We start from the raw sequence: 19409 nt of genomic DNA, 5'->3' as shown, positions 1-19409 counted from the left end.
AAATTTTTTTATTAAACTATCTTGTGGTTTAGTGTATTTTTATTTTACGGTTTGTGGTTTGTTTTTTGTCATTTTAATATCCTGTGAATATCATCGTTTGGTAAAATTGTTTAACAACATTAAAAGATTCTAATGTACTATTCTTTCAACTACTACGACAACACTTAATAATAGTATATTACAATTTAGTTGTTAGTTACTAACGGTCATATTCACAAGATATCAAAGTAAAAAAAAAAATAAACTACAAACTCTAAAATAAAAATACGTTAAAACATATGGTAGTTTACTGAAGTTTTTCTTGTATTTTCCTAGTACTTTTAGGTACAAATTTATATTTTTATTCTTTTTTTAATATAATTTTACATGTATTTAACTTGAAACATTATCAAATCATGATTGTATAAGTAATATAACATCTAATAATGTATTATAAAATTCATAAATATATCAAAATAATATTTTAAAAAGCATCTTTAAATTTGATTAAAATTAAAAAAGAAAATATTTTAATAATTTATTATAATAATAAAATATTTAATTGGATGCCAAATTATTTAAAAATATTTATTTTATATAAAAATTTTATACTCTTATTAATATTTTAAATATAATAATGAGAAATTTTGGTGGGTACCTAGAACGTACTAAAATTATAAAACACATCATAATATTTTAATTTTTAATCTAATACATTTAATTTAATATAATAATTACCTGATAAAGATATAATACTAAAATACCTTAATACCTAATACAGGTACATGCTAAATAAAATTACATGTAAAAAAAAAAATTTAAATATCAAATAAATTTAGAGCGTCTATTAAATTATATCAAAATTTAAGGTATCCAAGCAACTAAGTAAATATATGCATTTAGCCACTTTAATCACTATGTTCAAATTAAGAATCTTTAAAGGAACAAATCTTAATTTTTTAATAGGCATTTTAGTGAGCCTAAAATTTAATCTAAACAACCAATTTTGGTATTTAATTATCTCAAAGGCTGTGATATGGAATCCTAATTTGTGTCCAATTAACTAAAACAATTTCGATGTGATTAAACAAATATTTTAATGAACCTTTAAATAAATAATATTCTTTTAACACGAATATAGAATTAAATCTCTAAGTATATCCTAAGATACCAAAATTTATCTAATTAGGATTTTAAATTATCTTTAGCATAATTTCTTTTATCACCACGAAAGGAGGTTTTCTAACATTACCAACCTATTTTTATGTTCACTATTCTTTTCTTTTTTTTTTCTTCATTTTTTTTAATTATTCGACTTAATTTTTTTAAATTTTTTTTTGAGATATTGATACATGACTATTCTCTTCTTATGCAATTTTAAGGATATATTTCTACATATTGACTCGGTATATTTAGAAATAAATTCTCCGAGTGTTTCTCAAGAGGAACGAACCTACTAAAAAGTATATGAGTAAATATATTTTTAATAGGTAAGATTTTGATTAATTCATATTATAATTGTGCGCTTTATTTTTAATACAAATTTATAAATCTAAAATTTCAATAATTCGGCTCTCATTTAGTCCTAATATAGAGTAAAATAAGACTTAACATATTAGTTCAAAATTGATAAACCTTTATAATTCAATTCAAAGTAGGAACTAAGGATTATCATCACTGCAAGCCGCTTCAAAAAGTAAATTATTTAGCCCTGACTAAATGGATTTTCAAGTGATGGACTAAACTGTGCACATTCTATGCATGCAGGGACTAAAGTGATTAATTGTTTTTAGTACACATATATCTAGAATTAATTTAAGAATAAAGGAATAAAAGTGACTATTAAGGGAAATCTCCAAAGATTTCCATAATAACTATCCCATAAATTCCTTATTAGACTAAGAAGCCATAGTACTTTACTTTACTTCAACCTCAAGGCTGAAGGAATAAGGAGTAAGGATTATGGCAAAACAAGTAAATTAATATAAAAGAAGAAAAAAAACCTTAAACAGTGCTAATTAATTAATTAATTAATTTTCTTTTTTTGGTTTATTAAGTCTCCTAATTATGAGAGGACTAGGATTCTCACTTATTCGGCGGCAGCCAGTCTTTGCTATTTAAGCAAATTATTAGCTTCATCCTCCTATAAATATACACTGTTATAACCTACCTTTCTATGTATTCTCTCTCTCTCTCTCTCAGTCTCAACCTTCTCTATCTCTAACCTTATAATGGCTTTTACTGTGAATATAGATGTTGCCACAAACAATACCAAAGACAATGATGGGTCTAAGTCAGAGTCTAGGTCGAGTGTTTCCACGGAATCTTATTGCTATCATGGTCACGACAAGATGGATGATGATCATAACAGCTGTTGTAGTGCTACAGGAGTTTATCATAGTCATGGGGATAACAAGATTGAGGATGACTATGCTGTTTCTACTACTCCTGAAGACAAGGAACCCGTCGATCTTATGCGCGTACTTCCGACAAGTTGGCCAAACGATACCCGGAAGAAGAGAGCAACAGTTGTTTCAGAAACTTCGAATACTGAAGTTCTTGAAAGGGTTAAGGACGAACTAAGGTTTCAGTTTGGTCGTCTTAATGAAGTTCGGAAGGCACCAGACCTGAAGAACGAACAGTTCAAAGTCGTTGAAAGGATTAAAGAGCTTCTCGTCCAACAGTCTCACGTCTTCCTTCAATCTAATGGCATCGATGAAACCAGCATATTCAGCATCTTACAAATTAACGCGGATGCACAGGATGAAAGCGGACAGTCTCAATCTGAGAAAGTTTATGAAACGATATCAAGAGTTCTGCAAGAGATTATTCTTGACAGGAAAGATAGTGGTATCGAGGACAATACCACTCACAATCCAAACAATCCCGATGGCACAAACGAGGGTGTTACTCGTACTAATGTGAATGATACCATGAGCTTACGTAACGAGCCTATGCAGAAGAAGAATAGGGAACTGAAGCTCAAGAACCAGCCACAATTCATTCGCTTAAATCGTAGATACGAGTGTAAAGAATGCAAGCAGATTTTCAATGATTTTCGAGCTCTTGGTGGGCATATGGCTTCTCATAACAGGAAGAACATGTCGGATATTGTAAAAACTAGTTATGAATGTCGTGTATGCAATGTGGTTTTTGATGATTTTCGAGCTCTTGGTGGGCATATAGCTTCACATAACAGAAAGAAGAGAGCACATGAAACTGCATCTGATCCTGGTTTGGTAGCAGAATCAGTTGGTAGTAGGCAAAAATTTTACGCGTGTAATATTTGCTCAAAGAGATTTTCGACCGGACAGGCACTTGGAGGTCATAAAACCTATCACCGGAAAATTGCCGACGCTTTAGGAATTCAGGCGAGCTCGGGAACAAGTCCTGGCCTTGAACTTGATTTGAATGCCGCTCCGGATGAGAGATTATGGGGTGTTTAATAATACGGAATAGAGAAGTTTACCTCCAACTCCATCACTCGACAATAATGGAAAACAAACCTCTTGATTATTATACTTTAATCAGTGTATTATTGGATCAAGATTTACTCCATTACCTTTTTTTTTTCTTTGTTTCTGTTTCTGTTTTTAATGAATGAACAATTTATTTGTTCTTTTCCTCATCCTCTCTTCATCATTACTTTATTTTGTTTTATTTATTTTGAGTTTGATGAGGTTTAGATTCCGTTCTTTTTACTACATTATATATAAAATATATATTATTATTATATTATATTTACGTGTATTATATTATTTTACTATTAGCAGTCTAAAGAAAAATTATAATTATTGAAATATTTATTAAATTATAGTATTTTCATATAATCATAAATTTTATGATTAATAAGTAGCTAATATGTGTGTGATGATATTATTAAAAATTGAAATAAAATTTTAGATAATTTAGACTATTTTATCTAAAATATATTTTAAATCTCTACTATATATATATATTTAAAACTAAATTGATAAAAAAATATAATTTAATTCTCAGACTATTTTATTAAAATTATGATTTCAGTGTAGAATAATATTTATTTTATTTTAATAATTTAAATTTAAATTATATAAATTTTTAATATTTTGATTAATATAAATATATTTAAAATATTTAAATTTTATTAAAATTTAATTATGTTAGAAATTAAAATAATATAAAAATACTAGTTAATTAATTTTATATAGATATTATAACTAAAATTTGTATAGAAATTAAACGAAAAGGTTATGATATAATAAATAAATTATAAAAAATAATTTATATATTACACCAAAAATTAGGAAGCAAATTGGATAAAATCATTAGGAAGCAAATTGGATAAAATCATACCCAGTGACCGATTGTTTAACTGAATCGGAATTGAGATTTTAATATAAAATTATAAAATAAAAATAAAAAAAGAATTTTTCTTTTTAATATTAGAGAGTAACTATAGAAAGATATATGAGACCTGTTTTCTTTAGTGGGGCTCTTTTTAATTATTACTTTTATATTCTTAATCAAATTCTTAAATTTTAACTAAATTCGGTTTTTAACAGGCGAAAAGAAAAACACAATTCATAGATTCTAAAGAATTCTTCATTATCTAAAATCTCTTATTTTATAAAATCATAAAATTCCATATAATAAGACAGATTTTAAGGTTATAATATCCCAAAATTGTCCTCAACTATAACTAAAAGAAGAAACATCCCTCTTCTAAGCCTATCCATGAATACATATTCCCTTCAGTCTCATTGTTTTTCCTTATAAAAATATCAAGAAACAATCTTTTCATTTTGTTCTTCCAATTTCTCTCTTTTCACTCTCAATCTTAGTCTCTAATCTCCTCCTCTGCAACTTTTCAATGGTGGGTATGACCACTAACCGTAACAACATTGATGATAATCCTGGCGATGACTCTGGTTCTACCGCTGGAGATGGACCCCATAATCTTTCTTCGAGTAAGGGTGCTGAGATCAACGGGTAGTTCAAGGACCCGGCACGACGAGATTCTTGAGAAGATCGAGAAGTTACAAAGCATTTTCGTGAGCAAATACCAAACCCTTGGAAAGATTACCGATGACATTCTCTTTTTGAAACAAAAAGGTGTTGATGTTGATGAAACTAGCATTTTAAAGATCTTAACAGAACAAGAAGTTGAAGTTGAAGCAAAGGAGAAGAAGAAGAAGAAGAAAGATGATGAAACTAGCCTATCGAGACTTCTACAAAAGATTAGGTCTTGAGTATAACAAGAAGAGATTTACTGACCACTCGGGAGTGATTGACTATAAATGTAAGGAATGCAATGAGGGTTTTGATGATTATGAAGCTTTTGATGCGCACAAGGATTTTCATGAAATTTGTGAATTAGTGACAAGCTGGTATTATTGTCAATATTGCGAAGTGGGTTTTGATGATTTTTATACTCTTGTGTCTACTCATAATAGGGATGAAGATATTGGTTATGAAGCTAATATCAAAAGGATCTTTGATGATTTTCGAGGTTCTTCGCATAAAAGAAAGAAGAAAGAAGAACAAGCCGCTGCATCTGCCACTGGTGGAAAGGCTTAAGTTTGGGTGCAAAACCAGATGATAATGGGAGAGCAAACAGTTACGAGTATGACATTTGCCTTGAGGGATTTCCAAATGGGCAGGCTCTTGGAGGTCATAAAGCCTCCCACCGCAAGCAATAACTTGCTCACACTTTTCAAGTTACAGGGAAAGCTCTACCCAAGTCGCATGTCCTCATCTTAAATTTGATTTGCATTCCACTCCAGATGGTGAGGGCGGGTCTTTAATCTTGTTTTTTTTTCTTTCTTTCTTTTAATTGAAACCCTTTTTTAGTCAGCCTGTAGTACAGATTTTGTTTGTTTAGTTCAACTGGTAGAAATCTTAATCTTGGTTGCAAGAACATTCCTGCTGGGTCACATGGATGGTTGGTACATGATATTAGTGGGCCAATTTGCTTGTGATGATTTTATTTTCTTATGACAATTGAGAATGTTAGTAATACATGATATTAGTTGGAAAGTTCCATACTGGCAGGAATATGGTTCTTTATATTTAGGATTAATAAATGAAGGCATGCTGAAAAGACTGGAGCAAAAGTTGGAGTAGCAGGTCTAATGTCAGGGTAAAGGTTGATAAGAAAGATGAGAGAGAGAGGAAACATGAGCCATTTTGAAGAACTGGTATCTTCAATGCTTTTGGTGCCCTGAGAACAATCCATGATAGAAGTTGGACATTAGTGACTAAAACAGTAAATTGTGGTAATTGACAGTCTAACACCATTCTGGGCGGAGGCATTAACAATTTATTAATAAATAAAAACACAATTGATTTGATCTACGGATATGGATAAAACTATGTTTGCGATGAAATTGCTAATATTTAGAGTTTGTAATAAATTCAGAGAACAAACAAAACTACTATTAGTTATATTTAGGAGGGAGATTACTCCTACAAGTTTTGCCTGTGTATTTAGTGCAGGCAAGAAATCATGCACCAAAGTAGTAGAATTTCACCAGTTGTAGTAGGAGATTGTGCGGCGATGGAACTTTCAAGGACAAAATGGTGTCTTCAGAGTTGAGAAATTCCAATTGATCTAAACCATATTTTGCTACCCTATTATTTAAAATGAAAAGTTAAGCCATTACCACAAGGTCTTACACTATAGTTTTCCTGCCAGCCAATTTAAGAAACTGGCCAGCACCCAGCAACTTATACATAGTTCCGATTTTGACTATGGTCATTGCTCTTCCTTGCCAGTGCTGTTGATTTCAACTCCAAGAATCTTATGCCAAGCAGTGTAAAAACATTGTCAGTCAGGAAACTAAGGTGTGCGCATGCCCACAAGAGAGGGAGAAATTAAATTCATTAAAGAGCACAACAATAAGCAAGACAAGCAATACAAACACCATTTCAACAGTTCTTATCCTCGACCTCAGCCCATAATCGAATACTTCAATTCAAGAACCACCCAGTTTTGGTGGATCATATGTACATGAAGAAATAAATTTCGAAAAGCATCCAACTAACGGAAACCACAGTGATCAAAGCCACAATGAATGTATTATACCGTAAGTGCTTATTACTATTGCTGCTGATACTCTGGGTTAAAAGCAAGAGCCTCCCGGTAAATCAGCTCCTTCATCTGATCTTCAGTCAAAGCATGCTGCTCAAAGTCAAAGCTGAATGGGGTCGTGCAGACTGGCTCATCACTTATGTCGTGAAGTGAAGTTAGATACGGATGAGCGAGCGCATCCTCAACTATAGCAAAGTGAGATAAAGGAAATATCAAGTTATTGACCAAATCAAGTATGAAACCTGAGTTGTCAATTTATTCTATGCGGAAGAAATCATTATGCAGTATAATTAGAGAGCAACAAGGGCAGCAGTTGGCATTTCAAGCACTATAATCTCCAAGATTACTAGTTCTAAGAATAAAAATTGAGCTGCACAGGAGTTTAAATGCATACATGATTGCGTTTAGAAATACTTAGATCCCTATGATGGAAAATAAGAGATATCTTTTATTCGAGTTCTTTTAATTCAAAGTTTTAGGCTGTCCTTTTATTCAGTAGAATAAATTTATTTGAAACTGTAATTAAGTTAATTTACATGGCTATATATGGGGCCTACCATGCTGTTTTACATGCAGAGTGAATTTGTAGTTGATTATTGAGTTCATTGCCAGAGCACACATCTTTCACTTCTTTCTTCTTTCTTCTTCCTTTTTCTTTTCTTCTTTCATTTCTCTGTTCTCTCTGTTTACTCAAATTCTCTTCCTTATCATTTCTCTACTGCTCTTTTGTCTTTCATATGTTTGTGACAAATCAAATTGTTCGATCTTTGTTCTACATGCAGAGTGAATTTGTAGTTGATTATTGAGTTCATTGCCAGAGCACACATCTTTCACTTCTTTCTTCTTTCTTCTTCCTTTTTCTTTTCTTCTTTCATTTCTCTGTTCTCTCTGTTTACTCAAATTCTCTTCCTTATCATTTCTCTACTGCTCTTTTGTCTTTCATATGTTTGTGACAAATCAAATTGTTCGATCTTTGTTCTAAATCAGGTATTTAATATCCTAAATATGCATGAAGCCATGACTACTTGGTGGCCAACCAAGCAATCGGCGTATCACTATGGAAGCATCAAAATACAAACTTCAAGGGGATGTAAGAAACTCAGGAATATTAAGAAATAATGCAGCACAGCTTCACAAGTAAATTATGCAATGATCGATTAAACATCAGGGATCACAAAATTACCTGTAATCCTTAATCTGGGATCAAATGTTAACATCTTTTCGACAAGATCAATAGCTGCTGGGTGGACATTTGGAAACTTATCAGTGAAAGATTGTCGGCGATAAAGAGGAAGTTGTCTAATGTATCTCTTGGCATTTTCATTCAAAAATCCCAACTCTGCCTCTGATGGAGTGCCAATTAGCTGCAAAGTTTACATGATTAATCATATAAATTATTTTGAATTGCAAAACCTGTATGCATGAAATGACACACTAATACAATAAATTTCGTATTCATATTCCTGCAGACGAGAAGACATGTGATGCTTACTCACAATTGCAAACTTGACAAAGTTTTTAACAATGAAATGCTATTTGAAAATTAGAGAAACACAGCTCATGACTCCAGAGGAATGTCCAGTTCAAGAAAGCCCATCTAAAATCACATGCTTTTGAGTCAAAATAACAAAAGTAATCTTTAGCACTTCCAGAAATCTTGTCAAATTAACAAAAGGATGCCCCATTTATTCAAGGGAAACCATTGGTTAATGTATCATCTACTAAAATTGTTCCATGATTTTAAACATTCCTAAAAAAGGTATAAATACAGAAGTTAATAAGTCCAATACCTCCATAAGTAAACGAAGCTGATGCACATGATCTCTGCCTGGAAATAGGGGCTTCCGATCCATCAACTCCATGAAAATGCAACCTACTGACCATACATCAATAGCTGCAGTGTAATCTGAAGAGTTTAACAGCAGCTCTGGTGCACGATACCATCTTGTAACAACATATTCTGTCATGAAATCAGTTTCTGAGGTAACACGAGCTAGACCAAAGTCACATATCTTCAGGTCACAATTTGCATTTAAGAGAAGATTGCTTGGTTTTAAATCTCTATGCAGAACATTTGCGGAATGTATATATTTCAATCCTCGGAGAATTTGATACAGAAAATACTGCACAGCACATATAACAATTGTTTTGGCTCTTTAATTCTTCAATACACTAGAATAAAAGATGAATAAGAATAAAACAAAGACCCAGAGAAATATTGACTAAGAAGCAGAATTTGTTTGCATACAACTTGCCAAAACCAAATTTACCGACAATCCAGCAGGAAATTAACAACCCGCAAGCAGTCCAAATGACAGCTGGGGATAGTTTACAATATTGGCACCATTACATATTGTAATAGGCTTTAGACTTTAGAGATCATTATAGTTGATAAAGTTAGACTGCTTAGTAATAAATATTGTTCTTTTTAAAACGTGGGTCCACTTGGTTGCTTGGTCCAGTTGGAACCAATTGTATTTGATAAAAATTGGGTAAACCTAGTAAGGCTGCTGGACAACTTTAGAGAGAAGTCTTTAAGGGATTTGGAAAATGAAAGGTGCACGAAGGGAAAAAGAACCATCATAAAGCTAACTTAGTCTATATCCAGAGTATTTTGCCGATGAGAAATGCTAAAAAGTTAAAAAAACCAAAATCTTACCTTGTGGTTGTTCAGAATGTAAATTTATTTCATTCTGTAGTATTTTTCTTAATAGATTTTTACTTCGAGGAAATATTTAAAAGTGCCACTTTCTAATATCCATTATGATCAGAGCTTTACTAGATTAATTTCTTTCCTGGTTATCTGTGTATCACATGTATCATTTAGAGAAAAATACCTTATCCTCTTCTTTATGTTTATTCATTCTTTAGAAAACAAAAAATTGATTGACATTTATCTTTTGATAAAGGGTGTCTGTGCTACAATCTGTTATGTGCATTTGAAAAAAATAACTAAATGAAGTAAAAAAGCAATCTATTGAAGAAAATAATGTATAGACAAAATGTCTGTGTTTTTGTCCTCAGATCTGCTTGATTACAGGATGTTAAATAAAAAGAAAGGGCTCACGTGATTGGCAGATAAGTGCCGTGTAATCTGTATTCTGTAAGCAGTAGAAATTTGTAATACTCTAATCGATTATGAACATGATAATATTTCTACATCCCTTTTGCAGATGAAACACCAACTAACTATTAAATTTCTCGTTCCAGAAATATTTTCTTAATATTTGAAAGAGACCTGTAATCCACACAAAAGGCCAGGCTTTGTGACTTTAAAAATAGATTATTTGATACTAGACCAACCCATAAACTTGGAGTAATATAGTCTGCAACACATCACTTCATCTGCCATAATTCCTTGCATCTAATACATGCATGTGAGTAGGTCATGCATAAATTCAACTCCCATTAGCACTTAGAAGTTCGAAAGTACTTCAACTTCTCACTTGATCAAATAATATAGATATATATCATCATTCATTGTCTTAGCAGTCTATAATCTAAGAAACACATAATCCAATAACTCCACCTTCATTCACATGCAAGGATAATACATTTCTTTTGTCCTCAATCTTCCACCATAAAACCTAAATGCTTGACGAAAGCATCCCAACTATTCCTGATACCTTTTGACCAATTTAAAAAACTAGATCTCTCAAGGGTCAAAAGAGTAAATTCTCATAAAATAGAAGTTCTCCTTCATGTTGAAGGATAGTAACCTAATTGTCTGATGATTCCAGAAGTGTGATGACGTAGTGGAAGAGTTTCAAGCAATCAGATCTAAGCAATTAGGCTAGAATATGGTTGATTGTAGTTGAAAATAGAGAAAATATAATTAGAGTTTAAACCTCTCAATCAAAGATTCAGACAAATACAATGACTAATTTGTCTAATAGTGTCCTCTTTAAACTAGGAAAGATAACTAGCCATAAATAAAAGATTTCATAGCAATTACCTTGCATAAAATTAAATTCAACAATGCTAAATAAGGAGCACAAAATAAATAGATATTCCTGCATCAAGTGAACTCACCATCAGCTAATGGCAATGACAACCTAAGAAGAAACTAAAGGTAGTCAATGCATTCATTTCTGATTTGCAAGAACTAAATATTTTTGAAAAATATAAATAGCTTCGCCACCCTTTCATAACATTAGTCTTAAATCCAATCCCACCTTATTTAGAACCTTCCATGCAATTATAAACAATGCAGGCTCCCCATCATAATTCTCAGTATTTTGAGTATACTATAAAAAGGCGCATTGATATTACTCCTACAAATCCTGAAGCCATATTTAAAGCTATCTAGACCTATCAAATCTTTGGTCATCTCTCATATTAAATAATCATGCACATGCACTTCAGAAGAACTGCAACTATCACCCTGGAGATCTTCCTCAAACTACATAAACATAGAGCAACATAGAATAAAAGAAAAGGTATTATGGAGCTAGAGGTGAAAGGTCTTAATAACACAGGATAAAACTCCTAATCAGTTATATATGCAGCACTAGAGGGAACTATATTAAAGGCCATGGACATAGAGCCAATCTCATATAGAAGTATAGCATAAAGTCCATAACTTTATTTCTCTAATTTGCCTCCATTACTTCTCTTTTATACCTGGGACTTGTCCTCTTTGCCTCTTAATGGATTGCTTACTCAATACTGAAATAAATTGATCTTATCTATTGATCAACAGCCAACACCTATGGAACCTGATAAACTGAAAAGTAACTGGTAATATAAAAGTTAATCCTCTGATAAATGCCAACCTGGCAGTGCTCCTCTGATAATGCTTGATTCGAACGAATGATCTGATGGAGATCAGTGTCCATTAGCTCATAAGCGATATAAACGTCATTGAACAATTCTCTCTTGGGTGGGGGGATTATATCCCTGATTGCAACAACCTGCAAGACAAATGCCTTTGATGTCAATAAAAATAGAGTCCAACAAAGATATAACATAACAGTGGTTTATTATCTTAAAGAAATTTCATTGAGTAACAATGTGGCAATTGGCAAAGGCAATGATCATATGCGAAGGATTTGGAATTAAATAAATAAACAAAAACTGTAATGTAATATCTCTCTTTCACATTGTAAGTCATTGAAGTTACATCAGATTTTTTTTCTTTTACATCTACGAGCATTTATCAAAGTAATGATCATAGAATTGACCTCATTTCCAACTTCAAAGTTTCACCAATAATGTTAAGCGAGTCCATTCTTATGCTTCAGTTGGGGTAACGAATTTTAGATACACAATTTTCCACAATACATCAAGACCTCCTTTAGCTAATGTCATCAAAATAGTAAAGAGGCCTTTTCTTTTATGTGTGTCTGAATGCTAGCACCTGGTGGCTCAAAGATGCAAGACTTCAACTGTAGCAACAGCATTATAAACTCAAGATCAAGATCATGGTATAGTTACATACGAACTTGAGAAGGAAGAAGGAATTACAGAATAGATGTTATTGCGGAGTTACGTCCGGATAAAAGTTTTAGAATATGGCTTCAATTGAATCAAACTTGAGATATCTAATTTCAAGTTCCCATTAACAAAGGAGAGAAGATAAATCTGAAATATAAATCAGTTGTGACTTGTGAGGTAGGAATTCCATGAAGCAAGACTCAAAATTTGATAATATCAAACAAGGATGTAATAAGAGAATGATTGATGCTCCTTAAGTAGAAGCTTCAGTTTCAAAAATATAGGTAATAGATTATAACTTGATTCCATTCCCAACAACAGGATGTTGTAACTATTTATCAAAATTGCAGAGCACTGTTCTCAAATTGATCGGTTAAAAGCAACACTAATTTGTGAAAAACTGACTGTAAGAATGCATGATCGTGAAATATTACCACTAAATACCCGATGACCATGTGCATGCCTATAGAAGTAACAACCGATTACTCAAGTCATGACAACAAGGAGTTTCCTACATTGTTGACAGGCTTGCACAAGTTGTTTCAGATAAAGGGCAAGATCTACTTGGCCAGTTAACCATGGAATCAATTTAAAATTGAAAACCTAGAAGACAGTTTATCTGGGATTCTATTAAAATCAAGCTAGCATCAAAGTCTTGGCTGTCTAATAGTACAACTAACTCATAGTAATATGACATTTGAGTACTAAGGAGCCCAGTTTATAACAAGAGTGCGTTCAGCATTGTGATGCCAAACATTTTGGGATATACCTTGTCTGCTCTAGAAAGTATATTGACCCATCACTCAGGAACATATTAATTTGATGCCGCCTACAAATTCGGTTGAGTTGAAACAAGGGTAAACCCACATAAAATTAAAGAGGAAACAAAGTAAAAAAGGCAGCTAAGAATCCAGGAGAAATTCCCATCAACAAACATAATTGAAAGAAGTAACATCAAGTTCCCATTTTTCTGGATGTAATAACTAAATAAATATATGAAATGCCAGGTGAAGCAGAACCTAACATGGCATATAACTAGAATCAATACGTTATACAAATCAATTTAAGGGCTTTGTTTCTCTTCTATAATTGAAATGACAATAACAATTCTCTTATAATCTGTTTTAGGAACTGTTTGTTTGATAGTTGTTAAAGTCATAGTTACCGATTTTAATCAAATATAAGAATGTTATTCTATATTTGCCTACAATTTCTTTCCTAAAACTAACAAGTGTTATACAAGAAAAAACTCCAAAATATGAATTTATTTACTTTCTTGAATGTGAAAGGATCTAATAGCCAAGATTAATATTTTGAATTTTATCAAAACACACGCAGAACAAGAAAGTTAAAAAAATCATAAAGAAATCAGTAAAATAAATAAAATAAAACACTCACTGACGTTTTCATGATCCATATGACGGAGCAATTTGATCTCACGAAGAGTCCTTTTAGCATCGATTTTATTATCAAATGCATTCGCTATCTTCTTTATTGCTACATGCTCTGCCGTCTCCGAATTCAACGCAGAGCTTCAAAGAAAACCATAATCATCAAAATCAAGCCATTAGAGATAAATAAATTTTTAAAAAAAGAGACAGTATAAGTGTGTGTTTTTCTTACCAAACGATGCCGTATGCGCCTTTACCGATAGGCATAATAGGAGGCTTATATTTAGCGGTGACTTCGAATATGTTGCCAAAGATATTGTATTGTATGAACCGTCCGCCGTGACTTAGCGTTGCCGGAATATTCTCCATGCCTCCGGCCGGAGGAGGAGGTTGGTGAGGGTCAGAAGAAGGCGGTGGAGGCGCTGCTGAAGCGGCGGCGGTGGAGGCATCCTCCATCTCGGTGTCAGGTCCAGCGGCGTTCATTTCTGAAGGATCAGTTGGGTTTGGCGATGGTGGCGATGGTGGCGTGGTGGAATGTGTAAAATAATTGTTTTTTCGTTTAATTTTTTTGTGGTCAACAGATCTGTAGATTATGGGTTTCTGTATAAAATGTTTTTAACAGAGAGAAAAAGGTTTGCTTTTATTATTATTATTATTATTATTACTATTATTTGGTATTTGTTTGCTTTTGGAAAAAGTTTCAAATACCCCTTAAACTTATACCTCAATACTAAATGAGTCCAATTTCAATTATATTAATAAATAAACTGATAATTTGTATTTAAAGGTCAAATAGATCCAAAAGTTTACTAAATTTGATGAAATTAATGGCAACAATATTCATAATGTTTGAAAAAGTCAACGCTGATAGTAAAATAGAAAAAATAATTTTAAATTTTAAATTTCTGAAAAAATATAAAATAATTTTTAATATATAAAATTAAAAAAATTTATTTTCAATATTAAAAATTAATATTTTTTAAATTTGATTTATTTAATTAATCTCAATAAGAAGTACGATAAGATGCTCATAGTTTTCTTAAAATTTTGACTTTAAATAGAAATTCTAGATCTATTTTTTACAATAGTTGAATTTAGACTTATTTGACCTTGAGCTATAAGTTTAAGACACTATTTGATTCCTTATCCGTTTACCTTTAGATGCTATAAATTAGTAAATGAATAAGGTTCAAGTTGGCTCTCAAACTTTATAGTTAGGTTCAATTTGATCATTTTTAATTCTTACAATTAATTTAATTTCTAAACTTTTTGAATAGGTTCAATATAGTATTTTTTTAAGAGAATGAAATGCACGTGCTGTAGAGTCCAATTTGGCCACTTAACTTTTGATATAGGTTCAATTTGACTACTAAATCAATTTTTTATGCGACTCAATTTGAACTTTAAGAATATTTTAAAAATTATAAATGATTTATTATATAATTAAATTTATATATTAATTTTTTTATATATTTTAGATTTTGAGTTAATTGGTGGAATGGAGGCTGATGAAGTAGTGAAAATAATGGTGTTGGATTGTAAAATTTCATATATACTTTTATTTTGTATTGATAATTTGTGAAAAAGTAATGGTGGTCGTGGTAAGTTGGTTTTGATATTTTATTGATTTGTGGTAATTTAAAAAATTAAAATTTAATTTTTAATTTAGAAAAAATTAAAGTTTAATTTGGCTTCTTACCCTGTTATTCAAGTTCAATTTGACCTTTAAACTTTACAATCAGGCTTAATTTGATATTTTTTTATGCTCTTGTATAACGCGTGGAAAGAACTCGTTTAGAAAATGATTAAATTGAATCTACTTGAGAAATTCAAGGGTTAAATTGGCCATAAGAATTAAAAAAAGTCAAATTGAATATGATTATAAAGTCCAAGGGACAAATTAAACATTATTCCATTGGTAAAGTGATGTAGCAGCACGTGACACACTGAGTGACGTTTGTTTTCTTTAATTGGATAATTTCTCTTTTTTCTTTTTCTTGATTTGTTTTTGGATAATTTGGTTTTTATATATAATATAGATAGCGTGGTGTATGTTTTAATGTGAAATAAAATAACTATTTTAATTCAGATCTTAATGTTTTGGGTGAAGTATATTAAGAAAACCGAATCAGATAAATTTGAAATTAATAGTTGGTCTAATCCAATTTTAGTATTTAAAATTAAATTTAGATTTAATTTATTAGAACAATCATGAATTAACTAGTTGAATTAATTTATCGATTATTAAAATTTTAAAAAATTAAAAATAATTTTTTATTATTAAAATGGTTTGATAGACTGAAGCATTGATCAATTCGGTTTTAAAAACATTGTTTGCAGATGTTTTTTTCTTTTGTTTAACCTTCGTATAATGGAATTTGATTGACAAAAAAATTGATACAAAACATGACTTTAAAAAAGAATTCAAATTCTCAATTATTTTATAATTCATTTAGTTTCAACACATGGTTTATATAAAAAATATTTTTGAAAAATATATATATATATATATCCATTATTTAAAATAGTTTCATTAGAAACATGAAGTTGTAAATTTGTTTGTTCTTCTTTGTTTGGCTGAGATAAAGATGTGAATTAGACATGGAGAAATGGAATTTCAAATCTATACGACATTACAATTGTGATGTGCAAATTTAATAATATTTTAATAAAATTTTATTCAGATTTAGTATATATACCATAGCAAATAGTAATATAACGTGTACATATAAGTATTTTATATTTTAATATTAATAATTAACGCGTACTTTATTATTTAAAATTAATAAATATACCAATCATATATGAATTTTATGTATAAATTGAAACACACGTCAAGTCTAAACAATAATTTCTTTTAATATATGGTATTCTATGAAAATAAAATTCTTACCTAAATATATATATATACATCACTTTCGTATTAATTATGATTTACCCACTAAATTTTTATAAGAAAATATGATGCTTAGGAAAGACAAATACCCTTAAAGGCAAAATACTTTTTGGGGTAAGAAACAAACTCCAAGACACAGTTTGTATTTGCTGGCTTGCCTTAAAAACAGTCTCAGAAATTAAAGATACACTTTGGAACATGTGTTATCTAATAATATTATGACACATCAATATTAAATTAGTATATTATTAAATGAAAAGATAAATTAATATTGCTATTACTAGTTACTTTATAAATATTATTTTCGCTTATAAATGAAAAAAAAAACTTATATAATTATTCTTTTGTGTAATTATTTTACTTAATATAATAGATAACTTGTAAAAATTAGTCTAAATTTGCATTAAAGAATTTTAGTATTTACGTTTATTGTTAACTAGATAATTCTTTATTATATTTCATGAATAATAAAAACAATGTGTTAACTTACTAATTATTTAATTAATCCGAATGGTTTGGTGTACGCTTAATGGTTCCGCTTTCCACACGGTACCATTGATATTTTTCCTTCTAAAACGACATTTCTGCATCTACTTCCTCTTCTTCCTCTTGATAGAGCCAGTTTAGTTAAAAGTCATTACTTGCAGTTTTTTCTTTCTTGTAAATCAACGTGCCAAAGGGAAAACGGAGAAAAGAATGGCAGAGTTTCTCCTAGGATTTGCCTTGGAGGAGATGTTGAGGAGAGTGAGTTCACTAGCAGTTGAAGGGGTCATTCTAGCATGGGGGTGCAAAAGAGAGCTTAAAAGGCTTAATGAATTATTAACTTTGATTCAAGCTGTGCTACGTGACGCTGAGGATAGACAAGAAAGAGAGAGACACATTAGTGTATGGTTAGAGAAGCTTAAAGATGTGGTTTTTGATGCTGAAGATGTGGTCGATGAATTTGAGTATGAGATTTTAAGGCAAAGGGTAGAGATTGGAAGCCAGTTTAAAGGAAAGGTAACCGATTTCTTTTCCTTTTACAACCCATTTCTGTTCTGTATTAGTATGTCTCAAAAAGTTAACAAAATTAATAAATTGATGGATTAAATTAAGAAAGATGCAGTTGTCTTTGGACTTACTAGGGTCACTTCAGTAGACAGGAATAATCTTTTTGGCTTTAACCGAGAGACAGATTCATTTCTTGACAAATTCAAAGTTATAGGGAGGGAAGATGAGGTGTCTAAAATTGTGAGCTTGTTGATTAGTTTGAGTAGTAGTCAAGTTGTTTCTGTTGTACCCATTGTTGGTATGGCAGGTCTTTGAAAAACTACTTCAGCAAAATTGGTGCGTAAAGTAGTGGAGTATTTTTCATGGAATTCTAAAAGCAAGATGTAGTTGCTCATTCCTTAGCCGAAGCCGAGTATATTGCAGCGACAGCAGCTTCAAACCAAGCTATATGGATCAGAAAGGTCTTGAGAGACCTGGATTATGTTCAAAAAGAACCTACTCTGTTATGGTGTGACAATAGCTCAACTATTTCCATTGATAAAAATCTTGTCCAGCATGGAAGAACGAAGCATATCAATGTCAAATTTCATGCTATAAAAGAAGCTGAAAAGAATGGTGATGTTCAGTTGATACATTACAAGTCTGAAGAGCAATTGGCAGATATACTCACCAAAGCTCTTCCTTCTGACAAGTTTAATGTACTAAGAAGCAAGCTGGGAGCCTTAAAGAAAAGTTTCAGGGAGGAGGTGTTAACTTGTGAAACTTTTCTAGATACCTTTTTTGCTAATGGATGTAATCATTTTGTATATTCTAGTAAGTAATGTTAGGTATGAAAGTATCGTCTTCTATGTTTAAGCAAATCAACCTATCTAATATTAAGGTCCTTGTCAGTGTTTTGTAGTAATGTATGGCTGTAATATTGTTATAATTTCTTTTATATTATCTTATATATATCAATGAAAAGTAATGGAGTCGTAGGACACTACTAAATCAATTGTACAGTGACGCATAGTTTCATTTATTAATTATTACATTTTCATTGGTTGGTATATTTATTAAATTTAGTTAGGTTTTATAGGCCTGCATGTAAATGAGAATAAGAGCTCAGTGTTCTTTGGTATTGTTCCTCAAGCTACTAAGATAGCTATATTTGAACTTTTAGGAAGGCCCTCCTTGCTAGTAAGGTATTTTAGGGTTCCTCTAGTTTGTGGAAGTCTCAAAAGGAGCATTCTCAGGATCTGTAAGGAGAATATTACTTCGAGATTTTCAAGCTGGACTGTGAAATCTTTATTGGTTTTCCATATTTGTTCTTCCAGAGACAATTATAAATGAGGTGGAGGCTATATGCAGAAGTTTTTATGAGAACTGAAATAGAAGAAGTGGTCCAGCAGCTTGGAAAGGGATCTGCAATGACAAAAACATGTAGTCTTGGAAGTAAATCCTAGCAATAAGGAGCCAAAAACACAGGTTTTACAAAGACCCGAACACAGGTTTTTCTAATCAATGTTATGCTTTTAGAATCAAGTTTGTACAAATGAGATAATGACGAGGAGAAAAAAAAAAGCAAGTCTCCAACATAGTACAGAGTATCAAATGTTGGAATTTTGACAGTCCAATTCTAGAAAAGAAATTTGGCACAAAGAAA

General features: G+C 31.2%; 2 protein-coding genes across 2 annotated transcripts; one reads left to right on the top strand and one right to left on the bottom strand.

Moving 5' to 3' along the window:
- Positions 1-6824: 6824 nt before the first annotated feature.
- On the bottom strand, positions 6825-14491 carry LOC8286359 (mitogen-activated protein kinase homolog MMK1). The gene is made up of 6 exons (XM_002524807.4): positions 14111-14491; positions 13890-14019; positions 11827-11964; positions 8842-9174; positions 8235-8415; positions 6825-7236 (listed from the first exon to the last, which is right to left on the bottom strand). The coding sequence occupies exons 1-6, from the start codon at positions 14359-14361 to the stop codon at positions 7061-7063; spliced, it is 1209 nt and encodes a 402-aa protein (XP_002524853.1). The 5' UTR covers positions 14362-14491; the 3' UTR covers positions 6825-7060.
- A 2839-nt stretch (positions 14492-17330) lies between these two features.
- Positions 17331-18754, top strand: LOC8286360 (putative disease resistance protein RGA4). Its single transcript, XM_015722785.3, has 2 exons — positions 17331-17773; positions 18072-18754. The coding sequence occupies exons 1-2, from the start codon at positions 17471-17473 to the stop codon at positions 18111-18113; spliced, it is 345 nt and encodes a 114-aa protein (XP_015578271.2). The 5' UTR covers positions 17331-17470; the 3' UTR covers positions 18114-18754.
- The last annotated feature ends 655 nt before the right edge of the window (positions 18755-19409 follow it).

Source organism: Ricinus communis, chromosome 1, assembly GCF_019578655.1.
Source record: "Ricinus communis isolate WT05 ecotype wild-type chromosome 1, ASM1957865v1, whole genome shotgun sequence".
In the NCBI taxonomy this organism is placed as follows: Eukaryota; Viridiplantae; Streptophyta; class Magnoliopsida; order Malpighiales; family Euphorbiaceae; genus Ricinus; species Ricinus communis.
Note: the sequence above shows the minus strand (reverse complement) of the source record. Positions and strands in the feature narration are given on the sequence as shown.

Bases quoted from the DNA above. Each gene is read 5' to 3' on its own strand.
- LOC8286359 (XM_002524807.4), bottom strand. From the start codon at position 14,361: ATGAACGCCGCTGGACCTGACACCGAGATGGAGGATGCCTCCACCGCC. The intron at 14,020-14,110 runs GTAAGAAAAACA...TTTTCTTTGAAG, and splicing joins GGCGCATACGGCATCGTTTG to CTCTGCGTTGAATTCGGAGA. The intron at 11,965-13,889 runs GTCAGTGAGTGT...TTTGTCTTGCAG, and splicing joins GTCATATGGATCATGAAAAC to GTTGTTGCAATCAGGGATAT.
- LOC8286360 (XM_015722785.3), top strand. From the start codon at position 17,471: ATGGCAGAGTTTCTCCTAGGATTTGCCTTGGAGGAGATGTTGAGGAGA. The intron at 17,774-18,071 runs GTAACCGATTTC...TTGGTATGGCAG, and splicing joins GAAGCCAGTTTAAAGGAAAG to GTCTTTGAAAAACTACTTCA.